The sequence below is a fragment of the Phocoena phocoena genome, chromosome 5, assembly GCF_963924675.1.
Source record: "Phocoena phocoena chromosome 5, mPhoPho1.1, whole genome shotgun sequence".
NCBI lineage: Eukaryota > Metazoa > Chordata > Mammalia > Artiodactyla > Phocoenidae > Phocoena > Phocoena phocoena.
In genome coordinates, this window is record NC_089223.1 from 107,894,563 (window position 1) to 107,914,386 (window position 19,824).

Genomic DNA, 19,824 nt, shown 5'->3' on the forward strand with positions numbered 1-19,824 from the left:
GACAGGGCTAAGTCCCGAGCTTCAGACAACGCTCCTAGAAGACCTTCAGGGTCACAGTCCTCTCGCTAGTCCTGCACATGACTCCAGTCTATAATGGAAAGCTAGAGACAATTTTTTTTTTTTTTTTTTTTTTTTTGCGGTACGCGTGCCTCTCACTGTCGCGGCCCCTCCCGCTGCGGAGCACAGGCTCCGGACGCACAGGCTCAGCGGCCATGGCTCACGGGCCCAGCCGCTCCGCGGCATGTGGGATCTTCCCGGACCGGGGCACGAGCCCGCGTCCCCTGCCTCGGCAGGCGGACTCTCAACCACTGCGCCACCAGGGAAGCCCTAGAGACAATTTTTTTAAAGATGTAAATCCAAGCGCTGCACAATTAACTATTGCATTCTATATTATACTAGAAATTACTTCTCCCACACACCTCTTGGCACCAGGGAAATAAAGGCGAATGTTTTTATTTAGTAAAAAATATATACTAATTTCTCAGTTCAGCAAGTGTACAAGCTGAAGATTATGCCAAGGCTAAAATCATAGTGTCCAGAAGAAGTATGTCTGTATGTGAGTGCCTGTGTGTATCTCTGGGTGCGTTTAACCAGAGATTTTTTGCTTTTTAAAAAAAGATAGCTTGTTTCTACTTTTAAACTAGACCTTTGACGTTATATAATCAAATGAAATACACTGAAATATCATAAGACTATCTTTTCAATCTATATAACTTTAAGATAGTGGACTTTTTGTGTTTTGCTAAAGTAAATATTAGTAAACCAACCTGTAAAGTTAAGTTTTTAAGTTAGTAAACTCAGAATGGTAATTCTCTCCAGCTTTTCAAAAATTCGAATTCTCTGCTTCTTTAATTCTTTATGAATCTTGATCAAGTCAGGAAGAAAGGGAAGTTCAGTATTTGATGATAATCTCTGACTTCTGACAAACTCTTGACGTTACATATTCCAAATGAAACGTGCACCAATATACTGGAAACTCAAAGAAAGCAACTCGATCATTGTTCTGTCAAACTCAAGAATTCCCCCACGACTGGGCACGCAAGTGTTACCTACTGCAGGAGGCCTTCCTTGAGCTCGCTCTGATTTCCGTCATCTTTGTTTTTACACACTGCACTGTAGGCACTTCCTTGGTAGCGTAAAACGTATTATTTTATAATTATCCATTTGTACGTCTGCATCCTCTTAAACTGGGAGCGCCTCTGGTAACGGACAGGGTCCGCTTGGCAAGTAACCCCACTGCCTAGAGCAGCTCTGGCTTGCAGGAGCAGGCCTCACTGGATGTTGGCAGAATGAATAAATAAACAATTGGCATTTTATGATATTGGCCATCACAGGAGAACGTGTGTAAGTCTCACTGCCTGAGGCCCTGGGCTCCCAGCTCCCACAAGTGGCAAGTTAGTTAAAAAAGCTAAGGATGAATCTGGATTTCCTGAATGATCCCACAGCTTGGGGATCACCTCCAACTTGGAGGGATGTCTTTTAAGGATCCCGTTTCCAATAATCCTAAAGTCTGCTGCAAGGTGTTGACACTGGGTTAATGCTAATTTCTTTGTTTCAACTTGATTTCACCAGAGTGAATATTCTTATAGAATACACAAAAGTGGAAACTCACAGGGAGATGGGGACACAGCTGGGTATATGAAGCAATTGCAATGGCATTTCCCACCATTGGGAAATGAGAAAGTATTAAGTGAAACTCATGTCTTTCAAGGAACAGAAACAAGTTTTCAGAGGGCTTTTGTGTTCACAGAGGAGTCCTTTCCTGATGGGTGGGGTCTTTTCCTTATAGTCCGCTGTCCCACTCTAGTTCAGAGTACTGAGAGTTCCCTAGCATTTGAGCTACACCATGGATTGTCTAAGCTCAGTGACCTAATAGGAATTTCCTTCAAGGGCAGCAGGATTGTTAAGTTTCGCTGTGCAGAAAGAAACCCTCTCAAAAGTCTCTTCACGTTGGAGTCAACGGCATCCTCCCTGTCTGGGCACTGCGCTCCGTTAGCTTTACCTTCCTGCAGGGAGGGCCGTGACTTTAGAACTTCCCTTCAGAACTGAAAGCAAGTCCTGTGAGCTTTCACGGACACTATGTGCAGGAGCAAGTCTAATCAAACATTTCAGCTGTCTTCGGCTTTTTTATAAGGTGGAGCCAGCACTAGCGGGACTGAAGTCTGGCAAACAAGGAGCCACGTGACGGCATCAGTGGAGAAGCAAAGCCCCAAACTAGAGGCAGTGCTTCTGGGCACTCATCCTGTGGAGGGGGAGGGTAGGCAGGAAGTGATCTATACAGGAATTGAAGAGCAAGCACATCGTGGACAAGTCGTTTTCAAGATCATACAGGTGCCTTATAGTTATACAGAGCCACTCAGACCTAGAATGAGGACGACAAATTAGTAAACAAAAAAGAGACCCGAGTCCCTTTACTAACACTGGGAGGCAGTGCAGCCCGCGGAAGCACAAAGCAGACCAGGACGTTGGGACCTGATGCGGCCGGGTGCGTAGAGGCCAGCAAAGCGCCCCTTTCACTTGTGCGGAGGAACCAGTCTCCAGCTTACACCTACTGCCCCGGGGCCATACAGCACAGGGAGGGCTAATGTGAGAGCCCGTGTGGCCTCACTCCTGGTCTAGTCTAAGCTCTTTCTACAACAGGGTGCTCTGTTGGCCTGGTCTTTCGTTTAGAACAATACACACAATACCCCTCCAGGGAAAACAGCTGGTTATTACTGAGTGTCACCTCCTCAGAAGGGCCTTTCATAATCTTCAAGCCAAAGCCGACCCTCAAGTCACTCCCTGTCTTATTTTTATTATAGCGCTTACACTTTCCTGTTTGCTTTAAATCAACTGCTGTCCCCGAGATGTAAGCAGTACAGAGCGGGGAGCTTCTGAGCCTCGTTCGATACTGTATTTCCAGTATTATGGAGCTAACTGGCATTTATAAAGTGCTCATTAAATGCGGAATAATGACTAAACAAGTCAACTACTACACAGATAGAAGTTTCTGAATTCCTAAAACAAAGAAGGGGATGGGGAAACGGTAGGGATAGTATCATTCCTAATTTGCGGAAATCTTTATGAATGCAAATCTGACCTTCTCTCTGCTTAGTAATTCTTATCAGATGACTGCCAGTGGCGCTCTCTACAACAGGATAGTGGGGAGGACAGAACTTCAAAGGCTGCATGACTGATCCAGCAACGAGAGGGGAGAGGAACACTGGAGACACTGATTAACTGCAGCCCAGCCGACGGGAGCCTCACTGGTCGCTGGTGAAAATATTTTTCTTGCGGGGAAGGGGGGGGAGACTTTGTTGTGTTTTTCTGGGACAGGGCAGAGGGGACACACCTTTAGAAAAACGAGTTAAGTGACAAGAAAACACCATGATCACTGTAACATTATTTTAAAAAGAGATATTTGGCATACATTCTAGGACAAAAATGCATTCAGCCTAATCGTCTAATTTAAAATACGACATAAGGTTAATCATTAAGGATTGAAAACCAAGTATCAAAGTGTGAAGCAGATGCATGATTTTTAATAGAAACAGCATTAAAGAGTTTGGTGCAAACAGAGGACACGGTAAAATCAGCGAATGTTGGTCCTTAGCATGGTACGCTTATCAGGGTTTTCTGTTTCGAGGCAGAGCATAAAAAGCGCTGCTGTCCATACCTAAGTGTTTAGTCATTAAAAGGACAATATTCTTCTAAAAACACGCAAAGAAGAAGTACAAGAGCCTGTGCTTGCTACGAAAATTACTTCTGAACTGTGATGCCATGAGCACCTGGGGGCAGAGCCTGTGCTCCTATAACCAAGCTGGGGGGCCAGCTCAGAAGAGGTCCTCAATTAATAGCCGTTAAGTTGAATTAACTATGAACATCATCTGAGACATTATTTTTCTGATACCTTGTTTGGTCACCTGTATGAAGGGCTGATCTTCTTGTCAGCTGGAGAAAAGCCTACCACTCAGCGCTAGTTTAGAAGACTTTTGATACCGTAAAACAACAATGATGACATTTTGAAGAACCTGGGGAACGTGAATAAAGATGAGGAAAGTTTCACAGAGGAGAAGGCAGCTGCATTAGGTCTTTGGGGTGGCGCCTAGGGAGGGAGGGAGGCCACATACGATAAACAAAGAACCCTAGCGGGTGGCGGTTATTGTTCCCATTTTACAGCGGAGGAAAATGAAGATTAAAAAGCTCACGCAGATTGCCGGGGCAAACAGCTGATGTGAAATTCATACCTATTTGGTACCCCAATCTCTGCAGATTCCCCTGGGAAGGTCTGCTGAAATTTGAGTTCTGAAAGATTAAGCGGTCATCTGGTTCTAGTCAAGAATGAAGTGACCCGCAGGCTAATGCTCTTCTCCTAAGAAACACCACCCTCAGGCAGAGGAAACGGGCTTTCCAAGCACAGGGACAGCACGTGCCGCGGCCTCCATCTGTCTCAGGGACGGCAAATAATTTTGTTTGGACTGAGCCCAAGACGCATGGTTGGAGGTGAGGCGGGTCAGAGAGTGGAACCCCCCCAGGACAGGGGAGACGCAGATCCACACTGACGTGGTCTGCACTGCGTCCCTCAGACAGTGGGGAGCACTGAGCGTTTGTAAGTCGGGAAGTGACACAATCCGTTTGTGTTTCAGCCGATCCCTCTGGGAGCAACACAGAGGATGAACTGGCAGAAAGGAAGTCTGGAGGCAGGAAAATTATCCAAAGGCTTATTACAATAATCCAGATGGCAAGTCTGAGCACCTGAGCTGGGGCTGTGAAACTGCTGAGTGTGAGAGGAAAGACTCGAGACAGACCCAAAAGATAGAGCTGACGGGACTGGGATGGGGGTTCCTAGAGAGAACAGAGTCAAAGGGAGCGCCTCTGAGAAGAACTGTCGCAGTGTAGACACACTGTGAACTCAAAGCCTAGCAAAGACGGAGGCAATTTACAAAGCCAGGTTCCCGCCAGGGATGGTGGTCAAGTGGTCAAAAATCAAATAACTGCAATAAAAAGAAATGAAATAAATATCACCTATAAAGATGAGAGTGAGATCTAGCAATGGCTACCAATAAAGAACTTGAGAGAATACAGTTAATAAGTCCCCATGCCACATTTTTAAATTAACAGGTAAAATGAAGCATCCCTCTCTTTCTCACTAGAAACAATACATTACTTTTTAAGCCTCTATATATCATCTCAACTGAGAAAAAGTCTCTATACCACAAAACCTTCCAGGTCCTGGGCCAGCCTGAGCTCCTCCAGTGCAGCCCTTGGGTTTGCAGAGTAAGATGGCATTTTGCCGGGTTTTGTTATTTGTTTGTTTCTGAAGCAGGCAGATTTGCCACTGGTCAGTAAGGAATGGCTGACAAGAGTTAGGGGAAAGGGAACAGAGAAAGATTAAAGGGGCAAAAAGGGGAAGAAGAGAAGAGAGAGACACATACGATATTGCAAATCCAGAGCCGGTATAAAAACCATCAGATGTTTTAAAGCACTAATTTGATTTTGGTGGTCTTTCCTCTTTAAAGGAGCAACGCTGAATGGCATCAGTATAAGCAAGAAGATTCACAAGCAAGTGCCTCTGTTTATAACTAACGTCAGCAGTAGGACCCGAGAGTCGTTCTTACCATGTTTCAGATGTAGGCAGCTGTCATTCTTGGACCTGTACCTGCAGAAAATTGTGTCTTTAACAAATTTTTATTGAAGAGGTTTTTGTACATTCCAAATACGTAGTAGCTACAATATAATGTGGACCTGTTTGCTTTATTTTTTTATGGTTCTTATACCAGCCAGTTTTATTTGTGCCGTACAAGTAGAGGCCTTATCTTTTATGAAAGAAAAGGGGAAATAAACTGGACCTCACTGATCGATGCCTTGAATTAATGTACATGAAAGATAAACCCTATCATCATGTTTTATATCTTTAAATAACCCCAAACCATAGAAAGGATTCTCAAGGGGATATAAGGTAGCATATCAGAGAGTCATAAAAAACTGTATTGTAAGGAGTTTTGCAAATAGAAGAACAGAAGTGTTAAAGAAAAGAGAGCACAGACAACAAAAGCAAAAACAAAACCTTAAAAACAACCACAGTTAGCAACCAGGAATCCAGGTGACAGGGTTTGCAAGAGCTTTTTAGGTGTACCTTCCCATAGTCACATTTAAAAGAAAGGTCTTTCAAACATTTTGAAAGAATCTCAGGAAGAAAAGCAGAGTTCAAGAATCATACGTTATAGCTGAAGAATAAAGCAGCATGTAGAAAGATGCAGACTACTTTAAAAGGTGCTTGTCAGAAGCACGAGAATTGGCTGGAAAGTCACATGGCGCCTACCTGATGTAGATTCCTGGAGCTTCTCTCTCTTCCTCTTCTTTTTCTTACCCTGGAAAAAGACAGGTACAAGTTCATGTTATAGACTGTACTGTGAACACACGGGTGAACGTGATACAAAAGGACCAGCAGGCCGTCAACCAAGAGATCAAGATGCCTCATTCTCTCTCTCTTTACCTTCTGTACCTAGAAACAGGGCAAGAGAAAGAAATTCTTATCTGCGACCTCTGTAGCTTCGCATTTAATGTCATCAGTACCGTACTGATGTAAGCAGTGGTCACACACACACACACACACACACACACACACACACACACACAGGATGATGATGTCCTAGGGCTGTGGCCACAGACCCCTCCGCCCCCCGCCCACCTTCAAGGAAAGCCCGCTTCATAAGGAGGCCCCGCTTTTACTGCTAAGCCCCACACTTAGGACCCACTTCTGGTAGTGTCGATGACAAATCTTCCTCACTGTGAATTCCACCATCTAATTAAAAATCCACAATGTTAACTGAGGCCCCTCAGCTCCCATGGCACAGACAAGATGTAACTGAAGACAGCAGTAGAAGGGTAAGCTAGAACCTGAGAAAATTTAGAAGGTAATTTTAAAGACTTATTTATGGCAGTTAAGGACCCTGCTTCCTAAAACAAACACAATAACGTGAATATGCCTGCAATTTAAAATACGTTTCAAAATCATCTTAATCACAAATTTATAATTTTAGGTCCCTCTGGTAGTAGTTTAATTTTCTGTTTTTCTTCATAATTACTTTCCCCTCAAAAAATAACTGTAATAGGGCATAGACACAGCATGTATTTGATTTATATGAATAGTAAATGACCAACCTGGATTAGGATGGTCTTTTCAAATACGTGTCATAGGACACCTATCACATCCAGTATGCCTGCTGTAATAATCACATTCACAAAAAAATAAAACCATAAGATTATACTGAGTATATTGTGTGAATATATAAAAGTATCTATTTTTATGCACCTCGATAGTTTTTCTTCATGTCACATGACCCGACCACTGAGGCTTTATATCTTCAGAAGGTGGACTGAAACTAACCTCACAAACACTAAGGCAAACAACAGATATTAGTGACCTGGGGAAACGGCATATCAAAAATAATGGAGTCTTCTTTCAGAAGATTACGGTGCTCCAGGAGGAGGAGAGTGGACAGGGGCATCTGCTAGCTCCCTTTCAAATGCAACGACTGTGGTTTCCAGAAGGTGCAATAAGGTTGTTTCCTGTGTCTGGAGCCTTCTTCCTCACCGTCTCCTAGCTCCCATTTGCCCTTTAAGACTCACCTCGGGTGTCGTCTTGTCCAGGACCCTTCTCTCCCCCGCCACTCCACCCCACCCCACCCCGCCCCCCGACGTCAGCCCCAGGCAGAGCTCACCACCATAACGTAACTCCGCACAGGTGTCATGAGGGGCTGTGGCCCTGGACCCCTCAGCCACATGGCTATCGGCTCACACGAGCACCGCCCAAGTCGCAGCACATCTCTGCCACCCAGCACATGCCTAGCACGTGCCTAGAACATGCGACCGTGCCCTGACATGTCGGACTGATGTTGCTTTGTGAAATAACCTGTACTATATTCTAGGTATACATCAGTGCTTCAAGAGAACTTACATTTATGGTAGACAAAAGGACCTAAGGAGTTTGGATGTATTCATATCAGCTTAACACAAAAACAAAAATTCATGTGTAGTAAACACATATAAAATTTTCATTAAAATCATATATAGTACTTGGGTTTTAAGCACCACATTTAAAAGCTCTAATAATATAAATAATACACCTAAGAAAATATGTGCACTGATTTATGAAAACATGAAAGTTATAAAAACAAACTGAAGTTATAAAATCTACAATGCCATAGAATAGGACAACTTGATATTAAGTCTTTGAGATATATATTTAATATGATTGCAGTGAGCATCAGGATATCATTCTGACAATGAAATGCTAAGATACAGGGCATGCATCTTATTTAGACTGTATTCCTGTACTCTTATTTTAAGAATACTATAATATCTTTAGCTAAAGTGATACCACTTGACTTACTTCTGTTTGCCTTAGTAATTAATAGGCTTATTTTGATTGTTATAGACATTTTAAGTAACAAAGCTGGGCTTCCCCTTCATTCAAAGAGATCCTAAAATCAAGTTACGCAAACAATTTCCTTTAAAAGTTGCGCAGAGGAAAATCTTTAAAGGTAAATTCACATAACACCGGTTTTCTTTAAAACTACTCTCTTCCCGTCTCTCCACATGGAGAAGAGGGGAGAGAGCAAGAGGGAGAGAACGTGTGTTTCTTTTATCTCTTTTTAAAAGTGGAAACTCACTCCTTAAGGATCAGAAACAGAAACTTCACTCAAAGACATGATATCATTCATATATGTGGAATCTAAAATACAACACACATAAATCAGGAGGTTGGGATTAACAATATACACACTACTATATATAAAATAGATAAGCAACAAGGACCTACTGTATAGCACAAGGAACTCTACTCAATACTGTGCAGTAACATATGGGAAAAGAATCTGAAAAAGAATAGATCTATGTATAAGTGAATCACTTTGCTGTACACCTGAAACTAACACAACACTGTAACTCAACTATACTCCAGTATAAAACAAAAATAAATAAATAAATAAAAAGGATGAGTTTGAAAAAAAATAAAATACAACACAAATGAACATATATCTATGAAATGGAAACAGACTCACAGACATAGACAACAGACTTTTGGTTGCCAAGGGGGAGGGGGCGATGGGGAAGGGATGGACTGGGAATTTGGGATGAGCAGATACAAACTATTATATACAGGATGGATAAACAACAAGGTCCTACTGTATAGCACAGGGAGCTATATTCAGTATCCTGTGATAAACCGTAATGGAAAAGAATATGAAAAATAATATATATATATGTATAACTGAATCACTTTGCTGTACAGCAGAAATTAACACTGTAAGTCAACTACACTTCAAAAAAAAACAGACAGTCAACACGCAACACTAAGTCTATGCAAAGTCACAGCACAGCAAAGCTCTCCCAGAGGTCAAAGAAGGAAGGCCACTCCCCGCTATAAGGCCAACCACATCCAAAAGAGATCCAGGACGGGGTTAGAGGAGGACACTTCTGAAACCCCTTAGGTGGGGGACTGATCTTCCCACTTAAAGGGCATCACGAAGGCTCTATCCAGAAAATACTAATTACGGCCCAGAGGATGGAAGCCCAGTTCAGGGAGAAAAGTCTTCAACTAAAGCAGGCTTCCTAAAAAGGTCCTGGAAGACTGAGCTGGTCCACCTGGAGGAGGAGGGAAATGGCATAGACTGTGAAGTCTGGGGGACCTGGGTGTCCCTGGTAGCTTAGCCACTACCTGGCCCTGGACCAATTACCGAACCTCCTGACAATTTAATTTCCCTCATCTGTAAAATACAATAATACTGTTGATGCCACAGGATTATCAGAAGGACTAGAAAATAACACGAAAAGCATTTAAGACAGCTCTTGACCATTGGCATATAGCACTGCGCTGGCCAAAGAGTGCATTAGCGTTTTTCCATAGCACCTTACAGTACAACCCAAACGAACATTTTGGCCAACCCAAGTAGTTATTTAAAACAATCAGGACAACAGTTCAGGAGAGATGATGAAGCTGCTGCTCCCAAGTCATGAAAGGAGGACTCTTACTTCCTATGTCATAGTTGTATCCAATGTTTAAGCTCCAAATCCTGACCAGTAGTGACTTGGCCACACACTGGCCACACACTGATTTACATATTGATTCATGGCTTCACCCTCGCCCTATTTTTTAAAAAAATTTTATTTATTTATGTATTTATTTAACATCTTTATTGGAGTATAATTGCTTTACAATGGTGTGTTTCTGCTGTATAACAAAGTGAATCAGCTATATGCATACATATATCCCCATATCCCCTCCCTCTTGCGTCTCCCTCCTGCCCTCCCTCCCTATCCCACCCTCTAGGTGGTCACAAAGCACCGAGCTGATCTCCCCGTGCTATGCGGCTGCTTCCCACTAGCTATCGTTTTTACATTTGGTAGCGTATATATGTCCCTGCCACTCTCTCACTTCATCCCAGCTTACCCTTCCCCCTCCCCGTGTCCTCAAGTCCATTCTCTACATTTGTGTCTTTATTCCTGTCCTGCCCCTAGGTTCTTCAGAACCATTTTTTTTTTCTAGGTTCCATATATATGTGTTAGCATACGGTATTTGTTTTTCTCTTTCTGACTTACTTCACTCTGTATGACAGTCTCTAGGTCCATCCACCTCACTACAAATAACTCAGTTTCGTTTCTTTTTATGTCTGGGTAGTATTCCATTATATATGTGTGTCACATCTTCTTTATCCATTCATCTGTCCATGGACACTTAGGTTGCTTCCATGTCCTGGCTATTGTAAATAGTGCTGCAGTGAACACTGGGGTGCATGTGTCTTTTTGAATTATGGTTTTCTCAGGGTATATGCCCAGTAGTGAGATTGCTGGGTCATATGGTAGTTCTGTTTCTAGTTTTTTAAGGAGCCTCCATACTGTTCTCCATAGTGCCTCGGCCTTTTAAAAAAGGACAATTCCATTTAATGTGAAGTCTGTCCTAGTGGGCACTCTGAATGCTTGTCTCACAAGAAACATGAAAATGATCTTCAAATTTTTAAATTAAGAGCTTAAGTAATCAAAATCATTCCCCTCTATAAAACAGGATACAACTAATATCACTTATAATAGTCTTTCTCAGTAGTTTTTGCTGTATCAAGACTACATGAGTAAGGTATTCAAACTCTGAAGTAATAAAATAATTGGTAATATAAATGAGGTATTTTTTTCCCAATGAAATTAGTACAGCTTAAAAATATGATAATACCTACTCCATCTGAATAAAATATATAATAGGCATCAGGGTACGTTAATATGAAACGAACAAAAAAATGGTTTTTTTACCCAGTTTTAATTAGTCTGTGCAAAACAGTCACTGGAATATATTGTTTGTAAGAAGTGTAAAATAACACAATCCATTTTGGAAAGACATCTGACAGTACATATCAAGAGGCTTTAAAATATTTATAATCTGTACTCAGCAATTTCACTAGTGTTTCACTACAATTTCACTACTGTGAGTCTATCCTGTAGAAATAAGTCCTAAAACAATCCACTGCAGGATAATTTCCAATTATTAACAAAACAATAGCCAATGTCTGAAAAGCAGGGAAAAAATGGTTAAGTAAATTGTGACATTCACTCAGTGAAATACTGTATACGTGTGAAAAGTGATATACAGAAACACTAGGCTGTAACAGAAGAATGCTGATTACAGAGAAGAGCAAGGAGCATGATGCAAGAGCGTGTGTAATACACAGCCACCCACCCACACATATCCACGTAAAAGATAAAAAGCTATGCACAACACACCGCTGTAAAAAGCAATTATACTCCAATAAAGATGTTAAAAAAAAAAAAAGATACGCACAGAAAAAATACCGGAAGGTAGTGTAACTAGTTATTACTAATGCTGCCTTCACATGATGAGATTATATGCTTTTAAAAAAATCTTTTTCAGGCTTCCCTGGTGGCGCGGTGGTTGGGAGTCTGCCTGCCGATGCAGGGGACACGGGTTCGTGCCCCGGTCCGGGAAGATCCCACGTGCCGCGGAGCGGCTGAGCCCGTGAGCCACGGCCACTGGGCCTGCGCGTCTGGAGCCTGTGCTCCGCAACGGGAGAGGCCACAACAGTGAGAGACCCGAGTACCACCAAAAAAAAAAAAAAGAAAAGAAAAAAACCAAACCAAAACAAAAAAAAATCTTTTTCATCAACATTTTAATGATAAGGTTTTCTTCGATTTAAAAAATTTTACTTAAAAATTTCATTAGCATATAGCCAAAAAAAACCTGACAGCACAAAGCTTTCAGAATGGAATGTATCCATGAAATCTTTATTATAAAGTTCATTAACTTTCAAAAACAGAGAACGGTGCCAGCATTAGATACACTCTACAACACATTTCCTTCACGAGAGCAGCACAGAGGGAGAACGAGTGAGAGGAGAGAGCCGTTGGTGTGCATAAAATGCTTACATAATTGTCTCTTGCAGACCAGCCTGGATAGAGCTGCATATGTAGCTGTCTTTCCTTCCGCGCTAATTCATAATATTTAGCCTGCTCTTCACGAGAGAGGGCATGCCACTGAAAAAGAAAGGGGAAGGGGGAAAAAATCAAGTGAAAGCAAAACAGCGACAGTATTATATGTTTCATATTTCAGACACTGAAGAATGAAAACATTAAGCATTTAAGCTTCGATTTATTTTTAAATGGCAGAAGACCACGTGTCGCAGAAATCCATCTAGAGTTCGGTGGCTGGAGTGAGACTCAAACTTTGATTTCTCTATTCTGTTCTCATGTGACATGAAACCTGTCAAAGTATCCAAAGTGCAATGGCCTGTCACCCAGCCTTCCTCTTCTCCAATACAAATTAAAGAGAACATTCACTGGTGAACCTCAACACCCACCTTAGCCCTTTTTCATAGTTTGCAGCACATTCTGACATCTAAGCCCCAAGCACCATTTATTTATGCAAAATGAAGTAATTTCCACAGATATATCCTCACCTCCCATGCACTCTCCCACTCTGTCATGTGAGGAATCTGAAACCTTCATCATATGATCCTGTCTATAAAGCAAGACATCAAAAGTCAGTCTGTCTCAGTCTCTTCACCCTCCCCTCACACTTATTTAAACACTAATTGTCCATAGGGAGAATACAGATAACGCTGTGTAATCAAACATGCACACTTTATGGCTGTGTTTTTTAGCTTCCTTCGGGTGGAAAACAAGGAGCATGACCTAAGTTTATTTTGCCATCTAGACTTTGAGACCGTAGGATCTAATCTGGGGAACGTAGCAGCTGACACCCTGCAAAATTTCCACTTCCCTTTAGGTAACGTATATTTATTTATAATACAGAGCAGAAGAGTTTATGCAGGCAAGGTGCTGTTTGGGATTTTTAGCAGCCTGTACCGGCACTTTGTGTGTGTTTGCACACAACTTACCCCAGGCCCCCAGGGAGCAGTTTCCAAGTTCGTCCCCCTACTTCCCAAATGCCAGGATCTGTTGCCAGAACGTCCCAGGAGAACTGGCTGCACTCTGGGGAACCCACTGGCTGGAGGTGCCGGCACAGAGGCGGTGGACCCGACGCCACAGCACTGCGCAGCCACATGCACGCGCACACGCTCTGAGTGAGCCCGGCTCCCAGTCCAGGGCTCCCAGCTCTAGGGTGTGTCGCTTCCCATTTCGCTAACTTCCCCTTAAAGGCTGGGCGATTCTTTCTCATTCACCTCTACCCTGCATAGTGATTTTAATTACCCTGTTCTTGTTTTTTTAAGTGATAAGACAAAAAGAAAAGAAAGGTGTGACTGGATTGGGGGAAAGGAAGGAGTGAGGGAGAGAGGCTGGTGATCGAGAAAAGGCTGCCCTCCAGGACAGGGATCCAGTGGTTAGGATGCAGCCCCCAGAGCATGGCAGGGATGCTCTCCTCAAGAAAACGAACACCTGCTGCTCTTGCCTGTTAGAAGAACGAGAACCTGATCTCAAGGAGAGCACTAAAGCACCTTCGGCCTCCTTCCATCCTCCCATCCATCCTCCCGTCCAGAGGCTGTGGGGCTTACAGGCAAGGCAACCAATTCCATTTCCTTTGAAAAGCCCCCTGAAGGCCAGGGCCTCTGTGCTGGATAGAGCAGATGATTTCATTTTTAATTGCTTTACACGTGCAGAGTGTAAAGTTAAGATGCATGACACAGCGGGACTTGGCCTGAGTCTAAAGGCAAATCAGGAAATATGCTTTTCTTTTTAAAAAAAAAAAAAAAGGGCGGAGGGGGGAGAGGAGATTGGGAGGTGGCAGGAAAAAAAAAAAAACAAAAAAACCCCCAAACACCTGGGAAAAGTTACCTGAGACACAATTCTTTGTACTAGCAGAGTAATCACAGTTAGTCAAGTGGAGCCTAAGGAGGCACGTCTGGGGAGCAGTGGAAGCTCAGGCAGGAAAAGTCACACCGCCTCTGTCAACTGACAGCTTTTCTAAACCTGAGGTACTGACCTCGAGACCTTCACAGGGAGAAAAAGCCGAACTGGGCACAGCGGAAAAGATCGGCCTACACTTTTTTTTTAAAAAGAGACTGATCATTAGTGTTTAGACAGTTCTGGTGCTAACATGATCAGTAAGAGGCAAAGTGTTATCAAAAAGGAACAAAACAAAAGAGGCTAAGAGGAAAAAAGGTAAGGATAGAAGTCTTACTTTGTACATCTGTTTATTCATTTGACAAATAATCTCTCTCATCCTACTGCAGTATGTCAGTATAAAGATATCTTTTTTATAAATATAGTTATTTGTAAATATATTTTATAGTATAAAAAAGCTTAAATAATTTAAAGTATAATTTTATGTAATTTATGGCAGTTTTATAACTTGCTGAGAAAATCTGGCATTGTGAATAGAACTTATCTCCCAAATACGTATGGAGGTTGGGTCTTCTACCCAAAACAAGCAGTTAATAAACAAGCACGAATTTTTCAGTTACAGCAGGAAACTTAGGTTGACAAGACCCCAGCTAACAAAACAGCAAAGTTCAAGGAGAAAAAAAAAGCAGACCACAAACTAAACTGTTTACTTGCTTACCTTAGATTCCTTTTAGTTCCTTGATATTATTTCGAATTCACAAACTTTACTCACAAATGAAACATCATTTACCAGAGTAAAACAGTAGGTGAAACTATGTATTAAAGTTTTGCACTGGAAACAAGAATAAAGTCGGATGCAGACTAGAAAGATGATCTTTCTTTACAGGAATTTCTGAAACACAACTGACTAAAAATGCTTTTCCATCTCTTCTGCTTACTGAAAGATTCACCAAGTTTTTGGGAAAATACCCATTTAATTTGAAGAGACATTCTGACAATAAATATGCAATAACTGGACTTCCTTTAGTAGCCTGGAAGGTCTGAAAACGAAAGGCTTATTTTAAAGTAATATTTGTGTTATTATTATTTAGAATACGAAGTAGAAAACTTTAATGCATTCATATGAATGAACATTTCTATGCTAGAAATACAGTAGAAGTGAATAAAAATCAGAAGATCAAATGTTCTAGGATGAATTTCAGGCCCACTATTAAGAATTCTAATTATCCCAATGTAAAACTTCATGATTTTAAAGCTGGGAACTTTAAAGAACTCGCAAGGACTACCCTGCCAGAGGCAGAGTTATGAAAGGATAGAAAACCTGATCTTAATCAAAGATCTCAGAGACCTATAAATAGAAACAGGTGTCCAAATTAAAAACAGAGAGAGACCTTAAATGAGAACCATCCTTTAGGACACATGCTCTGATCTGGGGATTGTTAAGGGAGCTGAGAAAGTAGCAACTGTTGGAAATGTGCATTAAAAATAGGAAGCATACGTTCATATATTCTTAACTCTATAGAGCAGGAAAAAAATTCCCACTGGAGGACCATGGGCCTTTAACTCAAAAAAGAAACAAACAAACAAACAAAAAAATCTAAGAGTTTTACACAAGCGGAAATAAGAACCCGTCTTTTCCTCTGATTTCTTCTTTTAAAGGGTCAGGGAAAATGGTCATCAGCCTTTAAGCTTTCAAGGAGGAATTCTTCAAAAAATGATGGGAATCACGCATCTGCTACGATCTGGCTTTGGAAATCATTGTAATTATTGTTATTAAGTGTTTAAGAATCCACAGGGAGATAGAGTACTGTACACAGGGCACCAAAAGAGCTATAATCTACCACTGCATCCCACCCCTGAAACCCTGGTGTCTTGCAGATTGGAAATTACTGCATTTTTATGCTCTCCAACAGGAATCGATAATACAAGAACGCCTGCTTTCCTCCATCTGCTTCCTCACGTGGACTGGTAATCTCCTAAATGTTTTCTGTTATGAATGCTGAAATGTATTAGGTTTGTAACAAACATGACAAAAATTATCAACAGCAGCTAAAACATGATCTCTAGGTCTCACAAAGGTTGTCAAGACCCTCCTACTGAATGTTCATTTGCAAATCATGAATTTCTTGAGAGGTTGCAAAAACAAATACACAGGGTCATATTTTAAGAAGCTACCGGGACATTCCTGGTGGCTCAGTGGTCAAGAATCCACCTGGCAACACAGGAGACACGGGTTCGATCCCAGATCCGGGAAGATCCTACGTGCCCCAGAGCAATTGAGCCTGTGCACCACAGCTAAAGAGCCTATGCTCTAGATCCCATGAGCCACAACTACTGAGCCCTCGTGCCACAACTACTGAAGCCCACGCGCCTAGAGCCCGGGCTCCACAACAAGAGAAGCCACCGCAATGAGAAGCCCCGCGCACCGCAACGAAGAGTAGCCCCCGCATTGCCGCACGCAGCAATGAAGACCCAACGCAGCCCAAAATAAATAAATTTAAAAAAAATAAATAAGCTACCACACATATATGAAGAGCATCAACAAGTTAAGATGAAGCATTTCTAAAATTACAATGTAATTACAGAAAAATGCAATTTGAATTAGAAAAATTCAAATGTTCTCCACCACCCACCCGTCAGATACCCAACTAAACCCATTTCAATCCTGAGAAAAGTACTGGGAAGGACTTGACTAGCCTCTGGGCTGGTGGCTGGACAAAGAAATCTAAGAGTGTCTGTCCTAGCTGTAAGTCCAGGTCCTGGTACATGACAGGTGCTCAGAAAAATATCTTTGCGTGGGTGAAAGAAGCAACAACAACAACAAAAAGAGAGGCAGTCGAGAACCCTGGCCCATGTACACGTTAAGAATCAGAGAGCAATTGTCTAGAAAGACTTCTCAGGCCTGTGCCAATTCTTCCATTTAAAGCTTCGAGGTGGAAAGATCTGCTTATGTCTTGCAAGGTTCAGCCGACCACATGTGCTTGACAGGGTTCACCCAGAAGCGTGGCTGGTCCCGCAGGCCTTTCTGTAGCCCCCTGGGTGGGCTAAGTGGTTTCCTGCTTCAGAGCGTGCACGCACACGCACACGCACGCAACGCACGCACACGCACTCGGACACACACACACACACACACACACAGACAGCTTCACCTCACCCCGTTCATCACATGGCTAACTCCAGGCAGCTCTCAGGCCTCAACTACGTTCTCAGTGGGCCCTTCCCCAGCCACCCTGTGGTTCTTTCTCAGATCCTTGCTCTTCCTACAATATTTATCACAATTTTAATTATATATATACTGGGTAATTATTCGTCTAATATCTGTATCCTGTCACAAAACTTCAAGCTTTCCGAGGGTGAGCACTACATCTATATTATTCAGCAATAATTACCTAATGCCTACCACAGTGCCTGGTGCCTAAAAGACACTCCAGACATATCTGTTTAAAGAATGATAATAGGACAAATAGTTATCATTTTCAGGAAGTTTTCTATGTGCCGGGTACCATCTCAGTTGCTTACAAGGCATTGTATCATTTACTCCTCCTAAAGGCTGTCGTGCTCTCTCTGTTACTCCCCAAATGGCGGTGGCTGGTGACTATACAATGATTCTAGGACGACCTGGCATGTAAGTGCATTTGGGCAGATGTTACCGAAGAAGTTCCGTGGTTACCATGAAGATCTACATACCATCCCACTACTTACCCTTCTGCCTAGAATCTGGTTGATAGCGGCACTTTCCTTTAGGGTGCACTCAGCTACGACGTTCGCTCTCATTTCTTTCATGTATAACATAAAGGCATTCAGAGGCTTCTTGATGTGAGGTCTCTTGGGCTCCTGCTCCTTCCTCTGTTCATGCTGGGGCTTCCTAAAGGGCGGGGGTGGGGAAGAGGTGAGCCCAATAAGGAAGACATGGCAGGAGAGAAGCAGAGCGTCTGCTTATACCACAAGTCCAGCTCAGGCTGGGATCACCCTCTGGGCTCTCTGTAAGCCCCCAGAACACCATCAACTTAGAAGAGCACCTCATCAACTCCTTGTGGATAAGGATCCTTTGGTTTGAGGAAGTTTACCTATAGCTATAGAAGGGGTGAACACAACATGGAAATGGGCTTGTGAAGATGCTCCATCTAAGCTTTTAGATGCTCCTTGGTCACCTCGGGAAAAGCTGAACATATAGTGCGGGGGGGTCAGTCCTCCTCCAGAACTGAGGTTCTTAACTTTTTTGGGGTCAACGGCCCCTCTGAGAAGCTAATGAAACCTTAGACTCTCTCCCCCAAACACACGCACACCGGTTTTGCCTGTATTTGCAGGGGTTTTATGGATGATCACGTGCTCCCTGCCACCCCATCCATCCTCCCATCCCAGTACAAACCCTAGATTAAGAAACTCAATTACTAATCTCTTCGGACAATCTAGCCCTGCTGTAACAGCCCGGGATAACCCTGGCCTGACAGGAAATCCTGGGCTTGGTTTGCCCCTTTCCCTTGAATTCTGTGCTCTTGAAGCCTCGATGCAGGGCGACTGCCTTTGCAGAAGGAAATGCACTGAACCCTCCAATCTACTTCGCTCCTGTGCTCCTCAAGAATCGGAACCCAGTTAAAGCCTTGTAGTAAATGGCTAAACCGCTCAAGTTACTCAGTCGCTATGCTCTGAAGATCACCCCCCTTTGGTGAGTTTCCCTTGATCTTTTGAGGTCTGTGCTCCTCTTCAATCTCAGACCCAGAACCAGAGCAGTGAGAATCAAGCTGCTTTTGAGGACAGAGCTTTTGAGGCGGGGCTACACTGAGTTCCGTAATAACAGACAGGGGGCAGATTCAACAACAGCGAAAGAGGAGAAACTGTGTGGTTTAAGTCCTTAGTACCCGTAAGGCACTCGCGGGTGAAGACAGGGGCACACTTACACGTGCATTAGGTCGCTGTCAGTGTGCGGGTGTTCCTGTTTGACCTGAGGCGTTACGATAGCTGGATGTGGGATGCCAGTTGTGTGGGGACCAGGAGGACCAGGAATCATATGATGAGAAAACCTAAAAGAAGGAAAGACAAGAAAACAAAATGTACCGCTGTAGCAAAAGCTAGACAGAATTTCCAAACAACCCACTGACTGCTATTGGCTGAGTGAAAACACACCTTCATACGCAGAAGTATTAACTCTAAGTTAGAGCAGGCTGATGATTAATTTCTTTCCTTTCTGTATTCAGGTGGAAAATATTTATAATTACGTGCCACCTCACAGATTTTTTTTCAAGCTAATGGTACAATCTGGCATTTCTCCTGGGAGGGCTCTAGGCCATAGGATTAAAAAAAAAAAAAAAAAGAGTCACTTTTCTTGTAAAGCAGTTTTCAGAGAAGAATTTCAAGAACAATTACTGGAAATATAACACTATATTAAGATTTAGCTTTTTAAATGATTAAAAAATCTAAAGACATCACATTTTAAACTCTCTGTCTACATTCCTAAGCAAACTTTCAAATTAAGAGTCTTCTTCTCCTGTTGGCTTTTTTCCTACTACTAGGAGAGAACAATTGAGAAGACAGGGGACA

The 19,824-nt window shown here is 42.6% G+C and overlaps 1 protein-coding gene across 4 annotated transcripts in view; it reads right to left on the reverse strand.

Annotated features, from left to right (window-relative positions):
• LEF1 (lymphoid enhancer binding factor 1) overlaps nt 1-19,824 on the reverse strand; it is a 117,652-nt gene that overhangs the window by 9,064 nt on the left and 88,764 nt on the right. For 2 of the 4 annotated variants that reach the window (XM_065877784.1, XM_065877781.1), the window contains 5 exons: nt 19,185-19,307; nt 17,989-18,151; nt 12,412-12,519; nt 6,302-6,350; nt 5,598-5,638 (listed from right to left, as the gene is read on the reverse strand). In XM_065877784.1, the coding sequence (XP_065733856.1) occupies nt 5,604-5,638; nt 6,302-6,350; nt 12,412-12,519; nt 17,989-18,151; nt 19,185-19,307 (478 nt within the window). In that variant the 3' untranslated portion in view covers nt 5,598-5,603. Of the gene's footprint in view, nt 1-5,597; nt 5,639-6,301; nt 6,351-12,411; nt 12,520-17,988; nt 18,152-19,184; nt 19,308-19,824 lie in introns of those variants that run through there. The other 2 variants (XM_065877782.1, XM_065877783.1) reach the window with 2 other exon arrangements.